This window comes from Crassostrea angulata, unplaced genomic scaffold (genome assembly GCF_025612915.1).
Source record: "Crassostrea angulata isolate pt1a10 unplaced genomic scaffold, ASM2561291v2 HiC_scaffold_57, whole genome shotgun sequence".
NCBI lineage: Eukaryota > Metazoa > Mollusca > Bivalvia > Ostreida > Ostreidae > Magallana > Magallana angulata.
In genome coordinates, this window is record NW_026441612.1 from 166,653 (window position 1) to 190,739 (window position 24,087).

General features: G+C 33.9%; 2 protein-coding genes and 2 long non-coding RNA genes across 4 annotated transcripts in view; 1 reads left to right on the forward strand and 3 right to left on the reverse strand.

The window, feature by feature from the left end:
- LOC128168829 (uncharacterized) overlaps positions 1-24,087 on the reverse strand; it is a 324,047-nt gene that overhangs the window by 6,442 nt on the left and 293,518 nt on the right. The window lies entirely within an intron of this gene.
- LOC128168836 (uncharacterized) lies at positions 6,849-8,228 on the reverse strand. The gene is made up of 2 exons (XR_008241461.1): positions 8,187-8,228; positions 6,849-7,007 (listed from the first exon to the last, which is right to left on the reverse strand). It is a non-coding gene; the product is annotated as an uncharacterized LOC128168836 (long non-coding RNA).
- Positions 8,922-22,829, reverse strand: LOC128168831 (uncharacterized). Its single transcript, XM_052834998.1, has 4 exons — positions 22,741-22,829; positions 18,977-19,132; positions 18,590-18,722; positions 8,922-8,971 (listed from the first exon to the last, which is right to left on the reverse strand). Exons 1-4 carry the CDS (start codon positions 22,741-22,743, stop codon positions 8,922-8,924), a joined length of 342 nt encoding a protein of 113 aa, XP_052690958.1. The 5' UTR covers positions 22,744-22,829.
- On the forward strand, positions 15,666-17,081 carry LOC128168832 (uncharacterized). The gene is made up of 3 exons (XR_008241457.1): positions 15,666-16,016; positions 16,628-16,683; positions 16,858-17,081. It is a non-coding gene; the product is annotated as an uncharacterized LOC128168832 (long non-coding RNA).

Sequence of the window (24,087 nt, forward strand, 5' to 3'; positions counted from 1 at the left end):
TGTGTTCTTTTTAATGCTCAAATTAAAAATTTGTTGAGTAACATCAAGACTTTGTCCCAAATGTTATGTTGGTCACTATGTAAATGTGTCAAATATTTTCTGTTATCTAATTCTAATAACTTAAAATGAAGTTTGTTGATATAAACTTTATGTCCATCATTTTAAAAGAATTATTTTATTTTATTTAAGAATTTTTTCCTATACTATATGCCTGTTACACCACTGACAAAATTTTCACAGTTCATTTAATTTTAGTCTAATTATCCACCAAATGGTAGATTCCAATGTTTGCAAATTTTTAGATGTTATACTTTATTGTTTGTTAAATGTGTTTTTTGCAATCAAAGTAATTTTTTCACCAATAATTTTCTCATGTTTTACATATTTTAAAAGTCTGCATATTTTGATAATGACCCGTGTACCGTTTAAAGAGTCCCTTTAACCTCGTACATGTATACCGTGATGAGATGACTGTAGTCGGACGAAGATCTTGCAGCACCTGTCAATTACTGTAAATCAAAGTCCACGTGGTACAAATAAACGATTTAAGATTATTCCGGTTTGTACGACCCTTAAATTTCCAGAGGCTCAGAATTACGTAAATGAAGTATGTGAAAGGGATTTTTATTTATTTCAACTATTACAATCACCGTTAATTCTTATTTCCTAACGATACAATAGGTAAATCGTGAGCAGTTTCTTTGATGTGAGTTTAGTTACATAATCAAAATATTGATTTAAAATGGGCTATTAATCCCAAAATACACTATTACATGTACGATAATAAGAGCGAACTTTTAGATATAAAACAATTAGGAAGACTTGAAAACATATTCGCAATTTGTTATGAAACAAAATAAGTTAAGCCGGTATAGCACTTTTATTTGAACAAAGTAAAAATCACTGGGCATCAGAGCTGCTAGTCTCTTCTAACTGAAGGTGCGTTTAGTCGTGTGTAACAGGAGCAACGGATATTTATCTGACATAGAACACAAATAAACGGATCTAAAACAAGTACATACTCCATTTAACAAAATAAGCGTTATATTGACGCCGAATACACAGAAACACCTGTTTTCCCCGGTAACAGCATCTTCGCTAGCCAAGGGTTTTCGGTCCACTTTGCTCCCCATAAACCCTTGGCGGATTTCATTACGAAAACTTGGTGACAAGCTCCGTTTTATGATTGGCTGCAGCTGCTAGTAGCTGATCCAATCGCAATGCTTGTAAATATAAACATTAAATGAAAACACGTGTGATCTCTGGTAAAACATTCGGTGTTTTTAACAAATTGAGACCCAAGTTCTCGAGTACAGTGCCTCCCCAACGATGGTAAAACCAGATCGCTTTAAAACCTGTATATTTTACTGGCATTAAACATAGTTCTACAAACTTCTCAAGGCTCGCGTGATAGCATGGGAAGTAAACATGGCAAATGTAGAAGCTGCCCATCCCGTTAGTATATTACGTTCCTGCTTATGCTTTTAAAGGTTCAATGAACTGCGTTATATTTTATTTCTTTGTTCCGCAATATTCACGACAAAGGTACCTGGTTTTATGGCATGCAACTTTTCATATGAATCGGTGACTCTTTCACTCCCGGTACAGGTCCTTACAAAATATTATGAATAAAACATCCTGTACTTTCCCTTGGTTTTTGCTTTATTGTTTTCAAGTTGTATTTATGCCATGATGTTTATATAACCCGTTGTTTAATTCGATTAAAATCTAAATATGTAAGGGGCTCAAGTTGCTCGCTAGATAGCGCCACCAGATCACCAAGTTTTCGTAATGAAATCCGCAAAGGGTTTATGGGGAGCAAAGTGGACCGAAAACCCTTGGCTAGCGAAGATGTTGTAACAGAAAAGTCATCAGGCCCCATCGTCACCAAAATTTTCAAATCCCTCAACTCAGAATTCAATAAGAATCCTTAAAAATAGTGCATAACTTGAGATAAAATCTCAGACTTGAGGAAAGTTGGTGACAGTGGAGCCAGCTCAATTAAATTGAAAATTCCCGATAGAAATCGTAAAACATTCAAACTAAATATTTACATTTACAAGTTATAATGCTTTTTTTTTAATCTCTTATCCCATTTGTAAGGGTTAGTAAAAATGTTAAATTCTATATCAACTATTTTTTCATAACATCACAAGAATTACCACACGCGCTTTTCGCTCGAGGGTTGCAATATTGTGAACGTAAAATCACCCTAACAAAAATAATTCTGAACGATTTGCCATTCTCAAACGTAAATATAAGTACATTGTTATACTACTAAACATCCAATACTGGGATATGATCGTGGCTGGTACGTGATAAAATCTTCCAAGAAGTCCTTCGGGCTTCACGTGATTTGATCACATTCCATTAACCAAGTTAATATCCCCGTGAACTTATAAACTTGCTGTTTATTTTTTAAGTAAACTTCTTTATGACTACACCATGATTATCTCATGCGCTTATCGTTTGACGGCAGCAAAAAAACTATTTGTCTACTTTAGTTATACGGGTATAACCTGGGTTGTGGCAGTTAACAAATATTAACAAATATTAAATCTATAGCTATGCTCTTTAAAAAATGTTTTAGATAAATGCGGGCTTTCAAATTTATGGTGTGATCATGAATCGTACCATTATAACTCCAGTTGGATTAAGACAACTATTAACCAAAGGTTAAGAGATCAATTTTTACAAAAATGGCATAACGATATTCAGGAATCGACTAAGGGTGTTATATATAGAATTTATAAAACAAATTTTGAATGTGAACGCTACTTACTCTTGTTACCCAGTAAATTAAGAAAAATATTAGTTAAGTTTAGAACTACAAATCATCATCTTCCGGTTGAAATAGGAAGGTGGGGTATTGTTGAAAGAAGTAAACGTTATTGTAATTTGTGTAATTGTAACAAAATTGGTGATGAATTTCATGTTATATTAGAATGCAAGGCATTAAGTAAATTACGAAGTCAGTTTTTAGATACATATTACTGTTCTTCTCCTAACACTAAAAAGTTTTATGAAATCATGTCTTCAGTCGATTATATCACATTAAGAAAACTGTGTTTCTTTATTTCAAAAATTAATCATATTGTTCGTTCACCCCACTTACTTTCTTTTCTTGAACTTTACAACTATATTGTATATATGTAAATATGTTTGTTCTTCTTATGTACCTCTTGTACCATTATATGGTGTTGAGTGAAAATAAACTGAACTGAACTGAACACTTTATAACCCGCGTAACTGATTATCAAAAAGAGCGTGAATTGCCCAAATCCAAGTTATACGAGAATAACTTATGTTATATGAGAGGATCTTGGTTAGATATGTCATGTTGTAAATTTTGAATTTACTGGGTGGGTGTAAATACAAAATTTACAACATGACAACTAGTTGTCATGTTGTAAATTTTGTATTTACACCCACCCAGTAAATTCAAAATTTACAACATGACAGATACCTAGTTCATTCCTTATAATTATAATCGAGTGCATTTTTACTTTTTTAAGTGATATTAATCTGTTTAAAATCCAAACGTAACGTCAAGCGGACTTGTGTGTTTTTGATGTTGTTGCATTGTGACGTGCTACCCAGGTTATACAAATTTAATTTATTTCTCTCCAATCAATTGTCGCGTTACAACCAGAATGAAATTATATGTAATAAACAGTAAACAAGAGGCCCATGGGCCACATCGCTCACCTGAGAAACAATAGGTATGATGAAATCAGCTAAATGGAGCATAATACAAACTATATGGACAATGTACAATAATACATAATACATACTATGTATCTACACTACCTGAGGATACTTTCACACAAGTTTCATCTTTCCTGGCTGATTAGTTTCTGAGAAGAAGATTTTTAAAGATTTACTCTATATATTCCTATGTAAAACTTCGACCCCCCATTGTGGCCCTACCCTACCCCCATGGGTTATTATTTTCACAACGTTGAATCTACACTACCTGAGGATGCTTCCACACAAGTTTCAGCTTTGCGGGCTGATTAGTTTTTGAGAAGAAGATTTTTAAAGATTTACTCTATATATTCCTATGTAAAACTTTGACACCCCATTGTGGCCCCACCCTACCCCCGGGGGCCATGATTTTCACAACTATGAGTCTACACTACCAGATAATGCTTTCACACAAGTTTCAGCTTTCCTGGCTAATTAGTTTCCGAGAAGAAGATTTTAAAAGATTTACTCTATATATTCCTATGTAAAACTTTGATCACCCATTGTGGCCTCTTCCTACCCCCGGGGGCCATGATTTTCACAACTGTGAATCTACACTACTTGAGGATGCTTCCACACAAGTGTCAGCTTTCCTGGCTGATTAGTTTCTGAGAAGATGATTTTTAAAGATTTACTCTATATATTCCTATGTAAAAGTTCGATCACCCATTGTGGCCCCACGCTACCCCCAGGGGTCACGATTTTCACAACGTTGAATCTACACTACCCGAGAATGCTTCCATGCAAGTGTCAGCATTCCTGTCCAATTAGTTTCTGAGAAGAAGATTTTTAAAAAATTACTCTATATATTCCTATGTAAAAACTTCGATCACCTATTGTGGCCCCACCCTACCCCCAGGGGTCATGATTTGCAACATTGTGTATCTTCACTACCTGAGGATGCTTCAACACAAGTTTCAGCTTTGCTGGCTGATTAGTTTTTTGAGAAGAAGATTTTTAAAGATTTACTCTATATATTCCTATGTAAAACTTCGACCCTTTATTGTGGCCCCACCCTACCCCCGGGGGTCATGATTTTCACAACTTTGAATCTACACTAAGTGAGGATGCTTTCACACAAGTTTCAGCTTGGCTGGCTGATTAGTTTATGAGAAAAAGATTTTTAAAGATTTACTCTATATACTCCTATGTTAAACTTCGACACCCCATTGTGGCCCCACCCTACCCCCGGGGGTCATGATTTTCACAACTTTGAATCTACACTACCTCATGATGCTTTCATATAAGTTTCAGCTTTCCTGGCTGATTAGTTTCTGAGAAGATTTTTAAAGATTTACTCTATATATTCCTATGTTAAACTTCGACCACCCATTGTGGCCCCACCCTACCCCCGGGGGTCATGATTTTCACAACTTTGAATTTACACTACCTCATGATGCTTTCATATAAGTTTCAGCTTTCCTGGCTGATTAGTTTCTGAGAAGAAGATTTTTAAAGATTTACTCTATATATTCCTATGTTAAACTTCGATTCCCCGTTGTGGCCCCACCCTACCCCCGGGGGTCACGATTTTTACAATTATGTATCTTCACTAACCGAGGATGCTTCCACACAAGTTTCAGCTTTCCTGGTCTTATGGTTCATGAGAAGAAGATTTTTGAAAATTTCTCGAAAATTTTCATAAATTCCTAATTATCTCCCTTTGCAAAGGGGCGTATTCTTTAATTTTCACAACTGTGAATCCCCTTAGGCTAAGAATGCTTCGTGCCAAGCTTGGTTGAAATTGGCCCAGTGGTTCTTGAGAAGATGTTGAAAATGTGAAAAGTTTACAGACAGACAGACGGACGACAGACAAAATGTGATCAGAATAGCTCACTTGAGCTAAAAAGATATCTGTGAGCCAATGCTCACTAGTGATACCCCCTCTCTGATGTGAATATGCAAAATAAGCGAAGTCAACATTTAACAGAAAGCTGGCATCCGATTGGTACAGAAATATATCCCACAATATGGCATGCCTCAACAAATAGTGTGTTTAAATTTCAAGCATCTGCAATATATAGCTGCTGAGAAATCTTTGACAAAAATTTGTTTGAAAATTTTGGCTAAAAATAAACAAAGTCATTATTCAACATGAAGTTGACGTCAAATTGATACAGAAATATATCCCACAATAAGGCATGCTTAAACAAATAGTGTGTTATAATTTCAAGCATCTGCAATAAATAATTGCTGAGAAATCTTTCAGGAATAATTTGTTTGAAAATTTTGGCTAAAAATAAACAAAGTCGTCATTTAACAGGAAGTTGACGTCTGATTGGTACAAAAATACATCCCACGATCTAGTATGCCTATACAAATACTGTCTAAAAATTTTAAGCATCTGCGATTAACAGTTGCTGAGAATTCTTTGACAAAAATTTGTTTGAAAATTGTTGCTAAAAATAAACAAAGTCGTCATTAAACAGACAGCTGACGTCTGATTGATACAGTAATATATCCCACGATATGGCATGCCTATACAAATAGTGTGTTAAAATTTCAAGCATCTGCGATATATACCTGCATGCTGAGAAATTTTTGACGAAAATTTGTTTGAAAATTTTTGCTAAAAATAAACAAAGTCGTCATTAAACAGACAGTTGACGTCTGATTGATACAGAAATACATCCCACGATATGGCATGCCTAAACAAATAGTGTGTTTAAATTTCAAGCATCTGCTATAAATAATTGCTGAGAAATCTTTGAGGAATAATTTGTTTGAAAATTTTTGCTAAAAATAAACAAAGTCATCATTTAACAGGAAGTTGACGTCTGATTGGTACAAAAATATGTCCCACGATATGGCATGCCTATACAAATAGTGTGTTAAAATTTCAAGCATCTCCGATAAATAGTTGCTGAGATAGAAAGTTTTGTTACGGACGGCCAGACAGACACACAAGGGTTAAACAGTATACCCCCCTCTCCTTCGGAGCGGGGGTATAAAAAAAAAGGTTCACATGGATATATTTCCATTGATTTCCGAAGATTTTTGTTTGAAAAGTGTGTTGAAAGCTACGGCAGTTATAACACTGCAACACATACAGGATACTCAGAGGATAAAATGTTCAAATAAAAAGTGATGGAATTGGTAAATCAAGACAAATTTTAATAGAAATGCATGCAAGTGTGGTATATGAATGTTCCAAATTTATAACACAATCATTTTATGCAATGTTTTAATTAAACATGCGATAAGTCCATAACATCTTGTCGGCAGGGGAGGAGGGTCAACAGCCGTCGCTAGAATTAGACCTAAAATAGACAAAGAATCAACGAATTTTAAAATGCAAAATTAAAAGAATAAACAACAATAGGCAATACCCCTCGCCTGAGGAGCAATCGCCATATTTCTGGTCAAATCAGACGTTGTCAGGAAAAAAAGGGCAAAAAAAAGTTCTTTCTTTTTGCTAATAAAATTTATCAGCCGGGGGTATTTTCATGAAGCGGGAGGCAATTCCAAAGAAAAAAAATATTTTTGGCCTAATTTAAAAATTAATCAATACAAATCTTGTTTAGCAAGATTTTTAAAACTTTCTTTATAAAAAGTTTTTATTATTTTCATTTATTTGTGTGTGAACATTTACCCAACTACCAATCCCCCATGTTGTCCCAACCTACTCTCGCGGAACACGATTAAAACAAACCTCAATCTAACTACGTGTGGATTCTTCCACACAAGTAACAGTGTTTATAGCTGAATGCTTTTGGAGACAAAGATTTTTTAAAAGATTTATTAACATATTCCAATGAAAGAATTTAACTTCAAATTGTTGTCCAACCCTAACCCACGGGGAATATGATTGGAAAAAACCCCATGAATCAACACTACCTAAGGATGCACATGCTTCCATACATATCAGCTTTTACATATTTGGACTTATGATTATAATTTAATTCTAATAGTTCAAGACATGCAGGACTTAAAAAGGCACGTAGAATCAGGGGGGCCAGCCCCCCCCCCCCCCCCCCACACTTTTTCTCGCAGCAACCAATTTTTTAAAAATTAGAATTATCATGGAGTTGAGAGTATGTAAAAAATTGATATGAAAATAAGGAAATGAGGAGTGAAATTGAAGTTATATAGTACCCCAGCCCCCCCCCCCCCCCCCCCCCCCCCCCGGATTAGGATTTTGAAGATTTTGGGAAACTTAAATGTTTCTTATTTTGCTTGTCAAGATTTTTTTAGATGAGTCTGCCCCCCCCCCCCCCTTTCAAAAACGATGCTACGTGCCTGTTAAATGAACTTATTTTGGCATTCATTAAGTTAATTCAATATACATGTACTTTCTTGCCCCATCAATTATCTCTCACGAAACAGCTTTTTTATTCAGAGATTCAGAGAGAGAGAGAGAGAGAGAGAGAGAGAGAGAGGAGAGAGAAGAGAGATTCTGAAAAATTGTAATGTTTAGTTATTGTAAGAATATGGCTTACCCGACAGATAGAAGTTCTACCTGAAACTCTTCAGGTCCACTTCAAAATAAAGTTAAACAGTTAAAATATGTATACAATAGACACATATTAACATGAGTATCCCACTGTTTCGTTATGTAGACATTAAATCATAAAAATGTATTGAGTGATTCTCCTAATCTTTTTTATTGAAAATAAACATCCTGCAAAAGATGCGTAATTTTACTATTTTTGCCATTGAAAAAAAATATAACATAATACCCCCCTCTCTCTCTCTATCTCCTTTACATAGTTTTTTTTATCTATGTCATTAATCTTAACCTTGTATGAGCAATGCTTTTCACTGATTGGCTGATGGGACATTGGTGGCTATGACAATATTATCTATGGTATTGATAAGTATAAACATAAAACAAGTGTTTTTATATATCCACATCTAAACACTCTGGTCCTATGTATATTTAAGCCATCCACGAAAATTGGCCCCCATGAAATTTAATGATTCCACAGTATCCACATCTAAACACTCTGCTCCTATTTCTATTTTTCATTATACTCATGTTTCAATACCATAACAAGCAGAGTGGATGACATTAGGCCGTCTAGTTCTCACAATGAAATCTGTATCCTTACAATACTATCAGGGGCATGTCTAAGGCGTAGCACAGCTGTGTCACATTTCTCTGTCACAACAATAAGTAAATTGATATATTTTTCCAAACAATAAAAAGGTTTAACTTTAAACTCAGCAAAAACTCACCTTTTCCTTGGAATTACTAGCTTCCTCTTTCCCCCTTGTTTCATTCCTGGACAAAAATAAATACCCTGATGTAATTACAATTATCTATCATAATAAATAATTTGTTAATAGAATGAAAGCTTCTTTTCTATTTTCATTAAATTATTATCAAATGACAATATCCTGTTACATACAATGCATGGGTTACTTAAAATATCAACTTCTCATTGTATTAATGGTACAGACTCTCATTTCTAATATAACAATTACTTCACCTCTTACATTTGTTTAACTAAAACAACAACTCTTACTTCTTCTATGTTGATAATGAAAAACAGCCCAACACCTCTTTCAACTGACTGTAACTAATGACAACTACACCTTAACTCTTACATCTGTGTAACTAATGACAACTACACCTCAACTCTTACATCTGTGTAACTAATGACAATAACATATCAACTCTTACATCTGTGTAACTAATGACAATAACATATCAACTCTTACATCTGTGTAACTAATGATAACTACACATCATCTCTTACATCTGTGTAACTAATTATAACTACACATCATCTCTTATATCTGTGTAACTAATGACAACTACACCTCAACTCATATATCTGTGTAACTAATGACAACTACACCTCAACTCATATATCTGTGTAACTAATGACAACAACACCTCAACTCTTACATCTATGTATCTAATGACAACAACACCTCAACTCTTACATCTGTGTAACTAATAACAACTACACCTTAACTCTTACATCTGTGTAACTAATGACAACTACACCTCAACTCTTACATCTGTGTAACTAATGACAACTATCCTCAACTATTACATCTGTGCAACTAATGACAACTACACCTCAACTCTTACATCCGTGTAACTAATGACAACTATACCTCAACTATTACATCTGTGTAACTAATGACAACTACACCTCAACTCTTACATCTGTGTAAATAATGACAACTACACCTCAACTCTTACATCTGTGTAACTAATAACAACTACATCGAACTAACATCTGTGTAACTAATAACAACTATACCTCAACTCTTCCATCTGTGTAACTAATGACAACTACATTTCAACTATTACATCTGTGTTAGTAATAACAACAACACCTCAACTCTTACATCTATGTATCTAATGACAACAACACCTCAACTCTAACATCTGTGAAACTAATGACAACTAAGCATCAACTATTGCATCTGTGTAACTAATGACAACTACCCATCAACTATTACATCTGTGTAAGTAATAACAACAACACCTCAACTCTTACATATATGTATCTAATGACAACAACACCTCAACCTTTACATCTGTATAACTAATGACAACTACACATCAACTCTTACATCTGTGTAACTAATGACAACTACACCTCAACTCTTACATCTGTGTTACTAATGACAACTACACATCAACTCTTACATCTGTGTAACTAATGACAACTACACCTCAACTCTAACATCTGTGTAACTAATGATAACTACACCTCAACTCATATATCTGTGTAACTAATGACAACTACCCATCAACTATTACATCTGTGTAATTAATAACAACACCTCAACTTTTACATCTATGTAACTAATGACAACACCTCAACTCTTACATCTATGTATCTAATGACAACAACACCTCAACTCTAACATCTGTGTTACTAATGACAACTAAACATCAACTCTTACATCTGTGTAACTAATGACAGCTACACCTCAACTCTTACATCTATGTAACTAATCACAAAAACATATCAACTCTTACATCTCTGTAACTAATGACAACTACACCTCAACTCTTACATCTGTGTAACTAATGATAACTACACATCATCTCTTACATCTGTGTAACTAATAATAACTACACATCATCTCTTACATCTGTGTAACTAATGGCAACTACACCTCAACTCATATATCTGTGTAACTAATGACAACTACCAATCAACTATAACATCTGTGTTAGTAATAACAACAACACCTCAACTCTTACATCTATGTATCTAATGACAAAAACACCTCAACTCTTACATCTGTGTAACTAATGACAACTAAACATCAACTCGTACATCTGTGTAACTAATGACATTTATACCTCAACTCTTACATCTGTGTAACTAATGACAACTACACATCAAAACTTTCATATGTGTAACTAATGACAACTACACCTCAACTTTTACATTTGTGTAACTAATGACAACTACACCTCAACTTTTACATCTGTGTAAATAATGACAACAACACATCAACTCTTACATCTGTGTAACTAATGACAACTAAATATCAACTCTTACATCTGTGTAACTAATGACATTTATACCTCAACTCTTACATCTGTGTAACTAATGACAACTACACATCAACACTTTCATATGTGTAACTAATGACAACTACACCTCAACTTTAACATTTGTGTAACTAATGACAACTACACCTCAACTCTTACATCTGTGTAACTAATGACAACTACACCTCAACTCTTACATCTATGTAACTAATGACAACTACACCTCAACTCTTACATCTGTGTAACTAATGACAACTATACCTCAACTCTTACATCTGTGTAAATAATGACAACTACACCTCAACTCTTACATCTGTGTAACTAATAACAACTACACCGAACTTACATCTGTGTAACTAATAACAACTATACCTCAACTCTTCCATCTGTGTAACTAAGGACAACTACATCTCAACTTTTACATATATGTATCTAAAGACAACTACAACTCATTTCTTACATCTATGTATCTATTGACAACTACACCTCAACTCTTACATCTATGTATCTAATGACAACTAAACATCAACTCTTGCATCTGTGTAACTAATGACAACTACACCTTAACTCTTGCATCTGTGTAACTTATGACAATTACACATCAACTCTTTCATATGTGTAACTAATGACAACTACACCTCAACTCTTACATCTGTGTAAATAATGACAACTACACCTCAACTCTTACATCTGTGTAACTAATGACAACTACATCTCAACTTTTACATATATGTATCTAATGACAACTACACATCAACTCTTACATATGTATAACTAATGACAACTACACCTAAACTCTTACATCTGTGTAACTAATGACAACTACACCTCAACTCTTACATCCGTGTAACTAATGACAACTACACCTCAACTCTTACATCTGTATAACTAATGACAATTACACCTCATCTCATATATCTGTGTAACTAATGACAACTACCCATCAACTATTACATCTGTGTAAGTAATAACAACAACAGCTCAACTTTTACATCTATGTAACTAATGACAACAACACCTCAACTCTTACATCTATGTATCTAATGACAACAACACCTCAACTCTAACATTTGTGTTTCTAATGACAACTAAACATCAACTCTTACATCTGTGTAACTAATGACAACTACCCATCAACTATTACATCTGTGTAACTAATGACAACTACACATCAACTCTTTCATATGTGTAACTAATGACAACTACACCTCAACTCTTACATCTGTGTAAATAATGACAACTACACCTCAACTCTTACATGTGTAACTAATGATAACTACACCTCGACTCTTTCATCTGTGTAACTAATGACAACTACACCTCAACTCTTACATCGTGTAACTAATGACAACTACACCTCAACTCTTACATATGTGTAACTAATGATAACTACACCTCAACTCCTACATCTGTGTAACTAATGACAACTACACCTCAACTCTTACATGTGTAACTAATGATTACTACACCTCGACTCTTTCATCTGTGTAACTAATGACAACTACACCTCAACTCTTACATCGTGTAACTAATGACAACTACACCTCAACTCTTACATCTGTGTTACTTATGATAACTACACCTCAACTTTTACATATATGTTTCTAATGACAACTACACCTCAACTCTTACATCTATGTATCTAATGACAACTACAACTCAACTCAAACATATGTGTAACTAATGACAACTACACCTCAACTCTTACATCTCTGTAGCTACAGACCCTGAAACGTACTACTACACCACACGCTCGCTGCACGCTCGCTACACGCTCGCTAAACGGTTCACACGAAACGCTGAACGGTTTACACGAAACGCTGCACGCTTTGCCCGAAACGCTAAACGATTTACACGAAACGCTGAACGGTTTACACGAAACGATTCTCGCACGAAACGATTTGCTCGCTTTTCACACGCTTTGGACACGCTTTTATCCTGATCGATTCGGGTCCTCTCGGATTTTTACCCTGACTCAGTTAGTAAGAATTAATTTTAAGAAAACACGAAATAATAGAAATACTGATATTAGAAACATATATGGACATAAGTATTGAATTGATTAATTAACTTAATTTGGTACTTATATTTAAAGCAAAAAATTATTTATTCACAGAATTAGCCAAAAATATTACTTCGATAAATATATTTATTGCTCAATAGAAATATCCATGATTCTTATTAGTCCCGTAAATAATAAAAATTCCAGAGAAAAAAGTTACCGTAACACAATATTCAATACCAAAAATAAAATCCGTATGATTACAAACTGAAATCGGTTTTTCAGTATTCGGCGGGATTTTTTTTTTCTTCTCACATTAATATTTTTATTGGTTTCAGAGAATACGATGTAAAAATACTAACTGTAAATAAACCTGTAATTATTTACATTGATAATTTGGTTTTTCAGTTTTCGGCGGGATTTGTTTTTTCTTCTCACAATAATATTGTTTTTGGTTTCAGAGAATACGATGTAAAAATACTAACTGTAAATAAACCTGTAATTATTTACATTGATAATTTGGTTTTTCAGTATTCGGCGGGATTTGTTTTTTCTTCTTACATTAATATTTTTATTGGTTTCAGAGAATACGATGTAAAAATACTTACTGTAAATAAACCTGTAATTATTTACATTGATAATTTTGAAAGTAATGTAAAATAAAATTAGTCACATAAGTTAGAACAATGCTATAAAACAACCGATTAATTTTTTTTAATGTCGAATCATTCGCGTAAATAAATGTTCCGTACATAACATCACAGAGAAAAATCAATGGATTAAACAACAAAGAAAGTTGTCATTACTATTTTGGATTTCGGAAAGAACAAAAAATAAAAAATGATTTAGATTTTTGTCTCAATATTCGTATACATAACCGGCGCCCCGCATAACGGCGTACAATATATCTATCATAATATATTTGAATTAAGTACAATGCATATAGATTCCCATGATAATTAATTGCATGTGTACATTTTAGGAAAATTTCAGTGTGTTAATTACTTGTTGTTTTCCGTTATCAGTGTTTAAATAATTGAAATAATAACTTGTAGAAATATTTTTAATCGGGATTCAGAAGAATTTACTTCCCGCATTTCATAGAAATGAACAGAATATTTTCTTTCTATGTTTACATTTAATTTTGTTCAAATTAATGTTTAATAATCTATCATTGAAATTGTGTGCATCATCAAATACTGATTCCGACTACCTTGAAGTCATTAAATTTCTATTGGCTATTGACAAAAAAAGCGACGCGTGACCATCCAATGAAAACGAATACACAGAGTTTGATTGACAGGTTCAGCCAGGTGCAGGTCTTACCCGATGTCCGAGGTTATGTGTACTGGTTGTACACAGCCGAATAGTCTCAGTAACTAGTCTTCTTTCAATACGCGTACTTTTCTTTTGTTTGTTAAAAATTAATTCAATTTTGTAAAAAGATAGGTATATCATTTCTAATAGATTTTTTCCACGAGAATATCTCAAAGGAGTTTTGCCAATCAGTTTAAAGTAATGTTTAACACGAGCGCTATTTTTAAACAATTAAATTGTCAGAGAGTTCCGAATGAAATCTGATGAACGTTTCACACGGTTCTCGCACGCTTTGCCCGAAACGATTTACACGCTTTGCCCGAAACGCTGCACGCTTTGCCCGAAACGCTAAACGGTTTACACGAAACGCTTCACGATTCACACGAAACGCTAAACGGTTTACACGAAACGCTAAACGGTTTACACGAAACGTTTCTCGCACGAAAGTCGCACGCTTTTTTGGTGTAGTAGTACGTTTCAGGGTCTGTATGACAACTACACATAAACTCTTACATCTGTGTAACTAATGACAACTACACCTCAACTCTTACATATGTGTAACTAATGATAACTACACCTCAAATCTTACATCTTTGTAACTAATGACAACTACACCTCAACTATTACATGCGTGTAATTAATGACAACTACACCTCAACTCTTACATATGTGTAACTAATGACAACTGCATCTCAACTCTTGCATCAGTGTAACTAATGACAACTACACCTCAACTCTTACATATGTGTAACTAATGATAACTACACCTCAACTCTTACATCTTTGTAACTAATGACAACTACACCTCAACTATTACATGTGTGTAATTAATGACAACTACACCTCAACTCTTACATATGTGTAACTAATGACAACTGCATCTCAACTCTTGCATCAGTGTAACAAATGACAACTACACTTCAACTCTTACATATGTGTAACTAATGACAACTACACCTCAACTATTACATGTGTGTAGCTAATGACAACTACACCTCAACTATTACATGTGTGTAATTAATGACAACTACACCTCAACTCTTACATCTGTGTAACTAATGACAACTACACCTCAACTCTTACATCTGTGTAACTACTCAGCTATGTTAAGGAAGGTCTATAGAATTCTACCACGTGTGATTTAGAAAAATTTGCATAAGCCCCGCCCCTTATTCATGAGATTTTACGAGATATGGGTATTTCGGTAATTAACAAACATCTACCAAAATGAATATGATTAATTATTGGGTTTGAATGGTTCAAGAAAGGTGTACTGAAATAAAATCATAAACTATTCTTTATATCTCGCGAAATCATGAAATTCCTAAGTCGTCTGATGACGTGTCGAGGTTGACTACGTCACATCGGCGCTTGCAGCTGTGATCAGAATAAACATGTGGACTTCAGTGATATATCTCGGAATTTAACTCGTTTACAACCAGCGTGGACAGAAATCGGCATAGGATTCAACTGAACAAGGTAGGATTTATCTGTACTTCCCCTAGATATTGTTTTATATTATTTAATATTGTTGGATGGAACGGAAACGAAGTGAAATTCCTCGGCTTCGATTTTGTTTACTTGTTTACATTTGTTTTTCATGTAATATTGTGTTCAAACATCAGTTTGGTGACTCAGTCTGGCAAAGTAATTGTTCTGCGTTTCGCTAGTTTTGATCATAGAGAGCGTTGAGGCTCATTGTAGCTTTTTACTGGTCTCATATCGCGATAATAATAGATCGCATTTCCTCCATATTCAAAGTACACATTAAAAAGGCCATGGCCAAACACTGTATGTGCTAGCACTACAAAGATTACTGTGAGGATCTGGAATGATTATAGACAAGATTGTAATGTTGTTTGTGTTATTTTATTCAGCCTTCTTTATGAAGATCTAATTAATTTTATTTAAGACAAAATTAAAGTGTGTTCAACCTGAATTTCCACACATTTTAAACATTTGATTATGCCTGTTGTAATATCACTGAAATTGAAACCCCCATTAATATGCCCAATAATAGAGTAATGTTTCATTTTCATGTTATCTTTAACACAATAGCTTGCTAATTATGACACATTATTCATTTTCAGGGTTACTTGGGCAGTAGATGGTCCACTGAAAACACCTCTTGGGATGTTGATAAAAAGTAGGTACTACAAATGTATATAAATATTTCTTTTACTCACTAACTTCAACTTCATGCATAGTTTGTTGTTTTTTAATATCATATTGATAATGATACTAATGTAACCTATTATAATAATTTGCATTGATATCTATTGAAATGAAATTTGAAATTGATATATATTCATCATTTCAGGTATTGGTTTTCTTATCAACTGGACTACCTCCTAATATCAAAAAGACAGAAGAGAAGAACATGTAGTGTGCAAGAAGAATTGTCAATTTCCATAAATTACACATTATGACTGAAAAATACTAAAAATCAGAAAACACTAGTCTTGTTGAACAGTTTGTCACAGAAAAGCAATCTCTATAGTATTTGTAAAGTTGATTATCAAAATAAATTCTTGATAATATTGATATATTGTTTCTTCTTGCTTTCTTTAATTAGTACTAAAATATCAATTATGATTACAAGTAAACCTAATTATACATTGAAAGAATTTATTCACCAGCATAGTAACATAAATTATTATGAAACATAAATGTGTAAATTACAAACTCAACACTTACACCCACCCCCCCCAATAAAGGCAACTGATGAAATTATTTTTTTCCAATTTCAACAATTTTATAATGATGATTGGTGTGAACAGAAACAACATTTTAACATTATTTTAGTGAAATTTACAGCGTTAAATTATTTTAAGAATGAAAATTAAAATCATGATCTTAGTCAGTGTTGCGTTTGAATTTCACGCAAATGACGCTGAAAGTGAAATGGGTCAGATAAAATGCAGTAGTGCAAGGGCATACACTTGATCAAATATATTGAAAATTTCCATGTCTTACCATTGTATCCCTATTATATCAAAAAGTGCTGGGAGCTGTATGAAGTCGCTACGCATTTCATATAAATAAGCGTTAATTGCGGGAAATCCCAGTAAATTGCTGTTCATACACTGTTTACATTGAATTTAATAATTGTTCTTACTTGAATATTTTAAGCTCCCAGCACTTTTCGATATTTTGAAGGTTCATTTTACAAGTTAGAAACAGAAATAACTTTATTTGTTTATGTTATGCCCTTGCACTTTGCATTCTTTCGTATTATTCCTGGTTCATCTATTTTTAGCAGTATCACGTGACAGGGTATTCCCAAGAGACTCAAAAATTGCTCATCCGATAACAAATTATTTAATTTGTATAATCGATAAAATATCACTTTGTTTAACAAATGTTTGGAGTAGAATACCAAGATTGTTCAAAGGCTAACATTTTATGTGATAAATATCGCTATTTTTGTATGGACGCCCTAAACATAGCTGAGTAATAACAACTACATCGAACTAACATCTGTGTAACTAATAACAACTATACCTCAACTCTTACATCTGTGTTTCTAATGACAACTATACTTTAACTCTTACATCTGTGTAACCAATAACAACTACACCTCAACTCTTACATCTGTGTAACAATGATAACTACACCTCCATTCTTACATCTGTGTAACTAATGACAACTATACCTCAACTCTTACATCTGTGTAACTAATGACAACTACACCTCAACTCTTACATCTGTGTAACTAATGACAACTACACATCAACTCGTACATCTGTGTAACTAATGACAACTATACCTCAACTCTTAATCTGTGTGGCTAATGACAACTACACTTTAACTCTTACATCTTTGTAGCTAATGACAACTATACATCAACTTTTTCACCTTAGAAACTAATGAGATCAACCCCTCAATCTCAGATCTGTGTAAATAATGTCAACAATTTGTCCGCTTTTATTTGTTGGTATGAAACCATTGTCTTAATTACACTTCACTGATTACAATTTTTCACATGTGTCAGCAATTCTGATTATCTCTTACGTTTCAAATCTGTTTTAAGTTGAAGGGCATTTTCTTACCTTTAACTCCGCTTTCCATCTTTCTACACACTTCCCTTTTTCCAATAATGAAGCTGATTTTTTCTATTTTGATTATCCTTCTAAAACTTTTCTTTTCTCCTGTCTGACGCAGTGTCTTTTTGCAGATGCATACCTATTACATATAATATGATTTGAAATTAATAAATAAAAATACATATATACCTGCTTTTTAAAGGTAATGTGTCTGAAAGTGATCTAAAGAATGGCTAAATACATAAAGGTATGAACTGGAAACTTATGTCACAGGTGATAGAACTTAACTCAACTCAACATTACATTGTTCACTGTGTACAAAGAGTATTATATTACATTGTTCACAGTAAGTATTACATATTACACCACTGTGTACAATGAATGTTACATTACCTTGTCTCCCTTCTCTGCCTTTGACCCGTACCCCGGGCGGAGGTCTTCAATCAACACCCCTCCTGGGAGGACACGCCTATTGATTTCTGGGGGTTTTCGCTTCTTTGCGGCTGACATTTCCATGACTGTTGTCAATTTTTGCCTCCAATTGGCATTCTACAAATAATACAATTCACACCTCAGATAATGCTGGTTATGTACTTGTTCTGCAATGTCACCCCCTTTATATTCCTAACGATTCACCAAAGAAAGCTATACATTGTTTAAATATTTAGAGTCAGTAATTTTATTTCCCCTTATGTTTGCAATGGAAATCAGCAACCTTCAGTTTCCTGTAAATTTTTAACACACATAGCCTTATCACGGTGCACAAGCACAAATCTTATACAGTGATCACGCTATTTTAATATATTTATTATTGTTAGACTAAATGAAATGTTCAATTTAATATGTACTGTCTAAATAGCATGTAGTCAATGATAAATAAGGCTGTTATGTGATATTACTGTTTCATATCCCTGCATGACTAAGAGCGTAGATGATGCCTTTACGGCAAACATTGCAATACAAAATTAACATCAATATGAATATGATAAGAGAGGTTTGTAAAACACTTATGCCCCCATCCTTTTGAAACATCTGTGAAGAAAATGAATAGAAACTGCAAATAATTGAAACATCTGCAAAGAAAATGAGCAAAAAAACTGCAAATTAATTGGTTTTTTACATCCAAGAGGCAAAACTCTGGTGAAAATTGCTCAATCGTACCTACAATAAACCTGGCCTAGATATTATATTGAAAAACATGTATAGCAAATTTCATCTCAATATGTGCATCCTCTGCAATGCAAATGACCAGAAACTGCAAATAATTGGAATTTTTTCTATGTCCAAGGGGCATTACTCTGTCGGAAAATGCTTAATGATACCCAATATCTTATTTGACCTAGATATTATCATGATAAACCTGTATATTAAGTTTCATTTAAATATATCCATCCTTTGAAGAAGATGAACAGAAACTGTTGGTGGAGCGATCGACCGACATTCCAACCGACGCAGAGACAGCTAGACAGCAGCAAAGCAATATGGCCTCTCTTCTTCAAAGGGGACATAATTAACAAGCACAATATTTTTTTTTCTGCAAACCCTGGTTTGTAAAAGGAATAACAACATCTGAGAAGAAGTATTTAAAGCTTAATTATGAGATAAAAGAGAAAAATAGAGATAGAAAAAGACTTGAAGAAAGAGAGTACTCTAGTTATGTTGGGTAAGTAATAGGGGTCAAAGTAATCTTTTAAATTGTAATTTGAAAGAAAAATTCTTTGAGAAGCTTTACCGTAGTAAAAACCCCGTTTCTTTAGATTAATTCAACTACTGACAACACCAAATGTAAAAGAATTCATCACGTTAGGTGAATTAATATATCAGGAATGCATGCTCTTGTTATCTTTTTTTGTGTCCAAGGGACCCGTTATATGTATACAGGTATAAACAGGTGTATCAGTTGTCTTGTATGTGTCTGTGAGCTGTACAGCTGTTGACCAATTAACAATTATAGAATATATTTTACATTTCAGTGTTCAGGATGCTTATAATTATGATAATTTCTAATCGAAACAAAAAGTTGTTTTAAAGTGGTCATCTGTACTCAGATGCATCATCAATTAAGCAGATATAAGCTTTAAAATCAAAAACGATATTTGTTCGGATTTACCATTTTTTGGCCTAATTTTTAATGTTTAATTGATAATTCTGAATTTGATAGAAGCAGTCAAGTGCAAATAATGTCTACAAGTTTATAAAGGTTTTGATCTTATTGAGTCAAAAAGTTGGAAATCGTGAATTTTAGTACGTTTGTGTCTATATATGCAGAGGAAAGGTACTGTTTATTAAAAAAATTAATTTGTACTCAATACATGTAGTTTTGAAAGAAGAATTTTAGGGTTTATCAAAGCAAAGAAATAAAATGCTGTTTTCTGATGTATTTTTAATTTTTTTAGCTGCATTTGATAAGGGGGTATATGTGTTCTAAAGGTCGTAGAAAAAAAGAAGCATGTGAAGTCCTATATTTTTTTTTGCTTTTTAGTTGCAGTAGACATAAATCTAATATTTTAAAGTTTAAAAAATGGTATTTTGACCATAGAATTTTTCATTAGATTTTTGTAACATTTCATTTCAAAATTCAATTTTAATCAATCAAATAATGATAATCACACTTGTTATTACTTTCTTACATATTTAATGAATAATTAAAACATTTAAATCTTTGTTTTGCTTTGATATTTTTTTAATATGAGCCAAAAAATGATTTTGGTTGAAATCATGTAATCGAAGAAGGGGGTATGCATCTTCTGGAGACTCTAGTGGTAAAAGTAAATAGTTAAGGCCTGCATGTATTATTGGAGCTTTTTTATTACGTAAAGTATTATTCTACTGAAAAACATCATTACTTCAACCACAAAAATCCTGAGTAGGGGCCTACATGTACCTTAAAGCTGTATTTGAACTTGTGCAAAATTTAATGCAAATTAAATTTAAACAGATTGAAATATTGATCAAGATACAATAAATTTCATTGTCAAATTGTAGTTCTGAAGATAACTCGATCTACGTTAATAGACTTTTATTTCAATTACATTAGTTAAACTCGCTGAAAAAAGCATTTTCTATGGCAAACCGTACGCGCATAATTTATGTGCATGTAGCAATTCGTTGTGTTACCCGTTGCTAAGTATGTTGCTAACGCTGAGGGTAATGGAAGTGATTATCAACTGCCTCTAAACCAATCAGATTTCAGCATTTAACATGAAAGTATAATAAAAAACATTATGCTCTATGTAAAACTGATCAGATCAGATTAATTAATTGTACATGCAGTTGAAAATAAAAACCATGGATTTCTGATGAGAGGCAGTCCTTGAAATATCGCTCGAAACACAGACTCAACATAATGTTCTAATGAAGCATGTCTGAAGAGAGAGAAAGAGAGAGAGAGAGAATGAGAATTAGAATCACAGAGATGAATATATGTCTCAAATTTTATGTACATCATATAATACAAAAAAATAAGGACAAAAACATTAACCATATTATATTTGTTCAAACAAAATGGCCTCTTCAATCACATGTACTTGTGTAGCTCAAATACATGTGTATACTTGGAATGTCATACTTTCTATATTGTTTTAAAAATTTCCCTCTTTTGTACTATTCTTATTATTATAAATTCATTTAATGTGTCATCCTGCAGATGACTAAACATACTGTTACTTTTCTCTATTATGTTGAAGCTGAGTCAGTCACCACCCCCCCCCCAAAAAAAAAAAATCAAAAAAAAAATCACATTTCCCCTTGGTTCACCCTTGATCCACAGACGGTGCACGTTGGTCGAACGATGCCGAGAGACTGCAGAAGCATGCGCAGTTCATGCAATGTTTGCCGGGGTTACTTCTCTGTTTGAAGTGTCCTTTATTTGATTCAATATACAACATAAATATGGCGTTCAAATTGAACACTTGCGCTGATCAAGATATTTTAAACCGGGGGCAGGGATGGGAGGGGCGATTAAAAAATCATTTACCAGGCCTTGGGATGTCCGAAACCTTTTTCTGGTATCTAACCTATACTTTGCCGAAACTTCTCTTGATCCGCACATGGAACGCAGATTTAAGTACTAGTATTTATCTTCCTCATTTGGCGAAACCTTTATTTAATAATTATTTTCAAGAAATCCCACAAAAATTAAATCAAATGTGTCTTACCATCTTTGATCCTTGTGTGATTTCTCCACGTCCAATCGCGATCTGATGACCTGTGACTACTAACCGCCACTGCAGTCACGTGGTGTCCGTTGTGACGACACCAGGTATGGTATTTTCCAGAAAAAAAATTAAGAGGGGGTCGCAAAAAGTTAATTATTTATGCACAAGCGGAGATCTAGAACTCATGGAAAGGACAGACCCCCTCCCCATAAAACTGTTAGTACTAAAATGCCCACAGAAGCCTCCGACCCAGCTGAAAAACAGAGAGAGAGAGAGAGAGAGAGAGAGAGAGAGAGAGAGAGAGAGAGAGAGAGAGAGACAGACAGACAGACAGACAGACAGAGAGAGGGAGAGAGAGACAGACAGAGAGAGACAGAGAGAGGGAGAGAGAGAAACAGAGGTATGGAGAAATTGGGCACGGACAAACAAAAAGTACACAAAGGAGGGGGGGGGTTAGAACGAACCAACTAAGAGAAACCATTATACGAAAACTGCCGTTTTTAAATTAAGTTTCCTTCGGGGATTTTGTAAAACCAATTTTTAAAGCCGGTATCGGCTTCTAATCATCTTAATATGATTTTTTTCTGTATATTTTAAAAGAGACATAAAACATCGTTTTAGCTGTACATGTACATACATGTTCAATGTACGATTGTAAACAAATGCTTCCCTGGGAAAACGAGGAGCAGAGGGAAAATCTAGTTGTGATTACCGATGGATTGGTTGGAGTGGGTTGTTTCCGTTGACCAGTGGAGGCCAGTTGCCTGTTTTCTTGTTAATATATATTGGCTGTTGTTGTTCGTGGATAATGATGTTATATTCCTTTTAACTCACCTGACCTAAAAGCTGAAGTAAGCTTTTCTGATTTATTTTGCCCGGCGTCTGTGTGTCTTTTGGTCTGTCAGCCTGTTTGTCTGTAAACATTTTAGATTTTTAATCTGATCTCTATAACCACTGAGACAATGTTATCCAAGCTTGGCACAAATCATCCTCAGTTGGTGTTAACATGAAGGGCCACGCCCTATGACAAAGAGTGATGATTAAGAATTATTGAGATTGGGTTGGAATTTTTAAAAATTCCAATTCTCAAATTTAGGCGATCCTACAGCGACAATGAAGATGGTGTTGCGATGTTGCGGCGCTGTACGATACGTTACTCTGTGTAACTTGGCGTGTTATTTTTTAAAGGTCGCAGCTCTATAGCCTTCAGGACGCAGCCTCTGTGTTTTAGGTTTACGGTGAAGACTTTCTGCTCCAAGGGGAGCAACTCATATATTTTCAAAGATATCTTATCAGAATTCGCGTACATATAAGATAAAAAATAAACATAGTTATTTTATAAAAGTA

Coding starts and splice junctions, on each gene's coding strand:
- LOC128168831 (XM_052834998.1), bottom strand. Junction 18,723..18,976: donor AGGCAGAGAAGGGAGACAAG/GTAATGTAACAT, acceptor TATATGTAATAG/GTATGCATCTGCAAAAAGAC. Junction 8,972..18,589: donor GATGGAAAGCGGAGTTAAAG/GTAAGAAAATGC, acceptor ATTTTTGTCCAG/GAATGAAACAAGGGGGAAAG.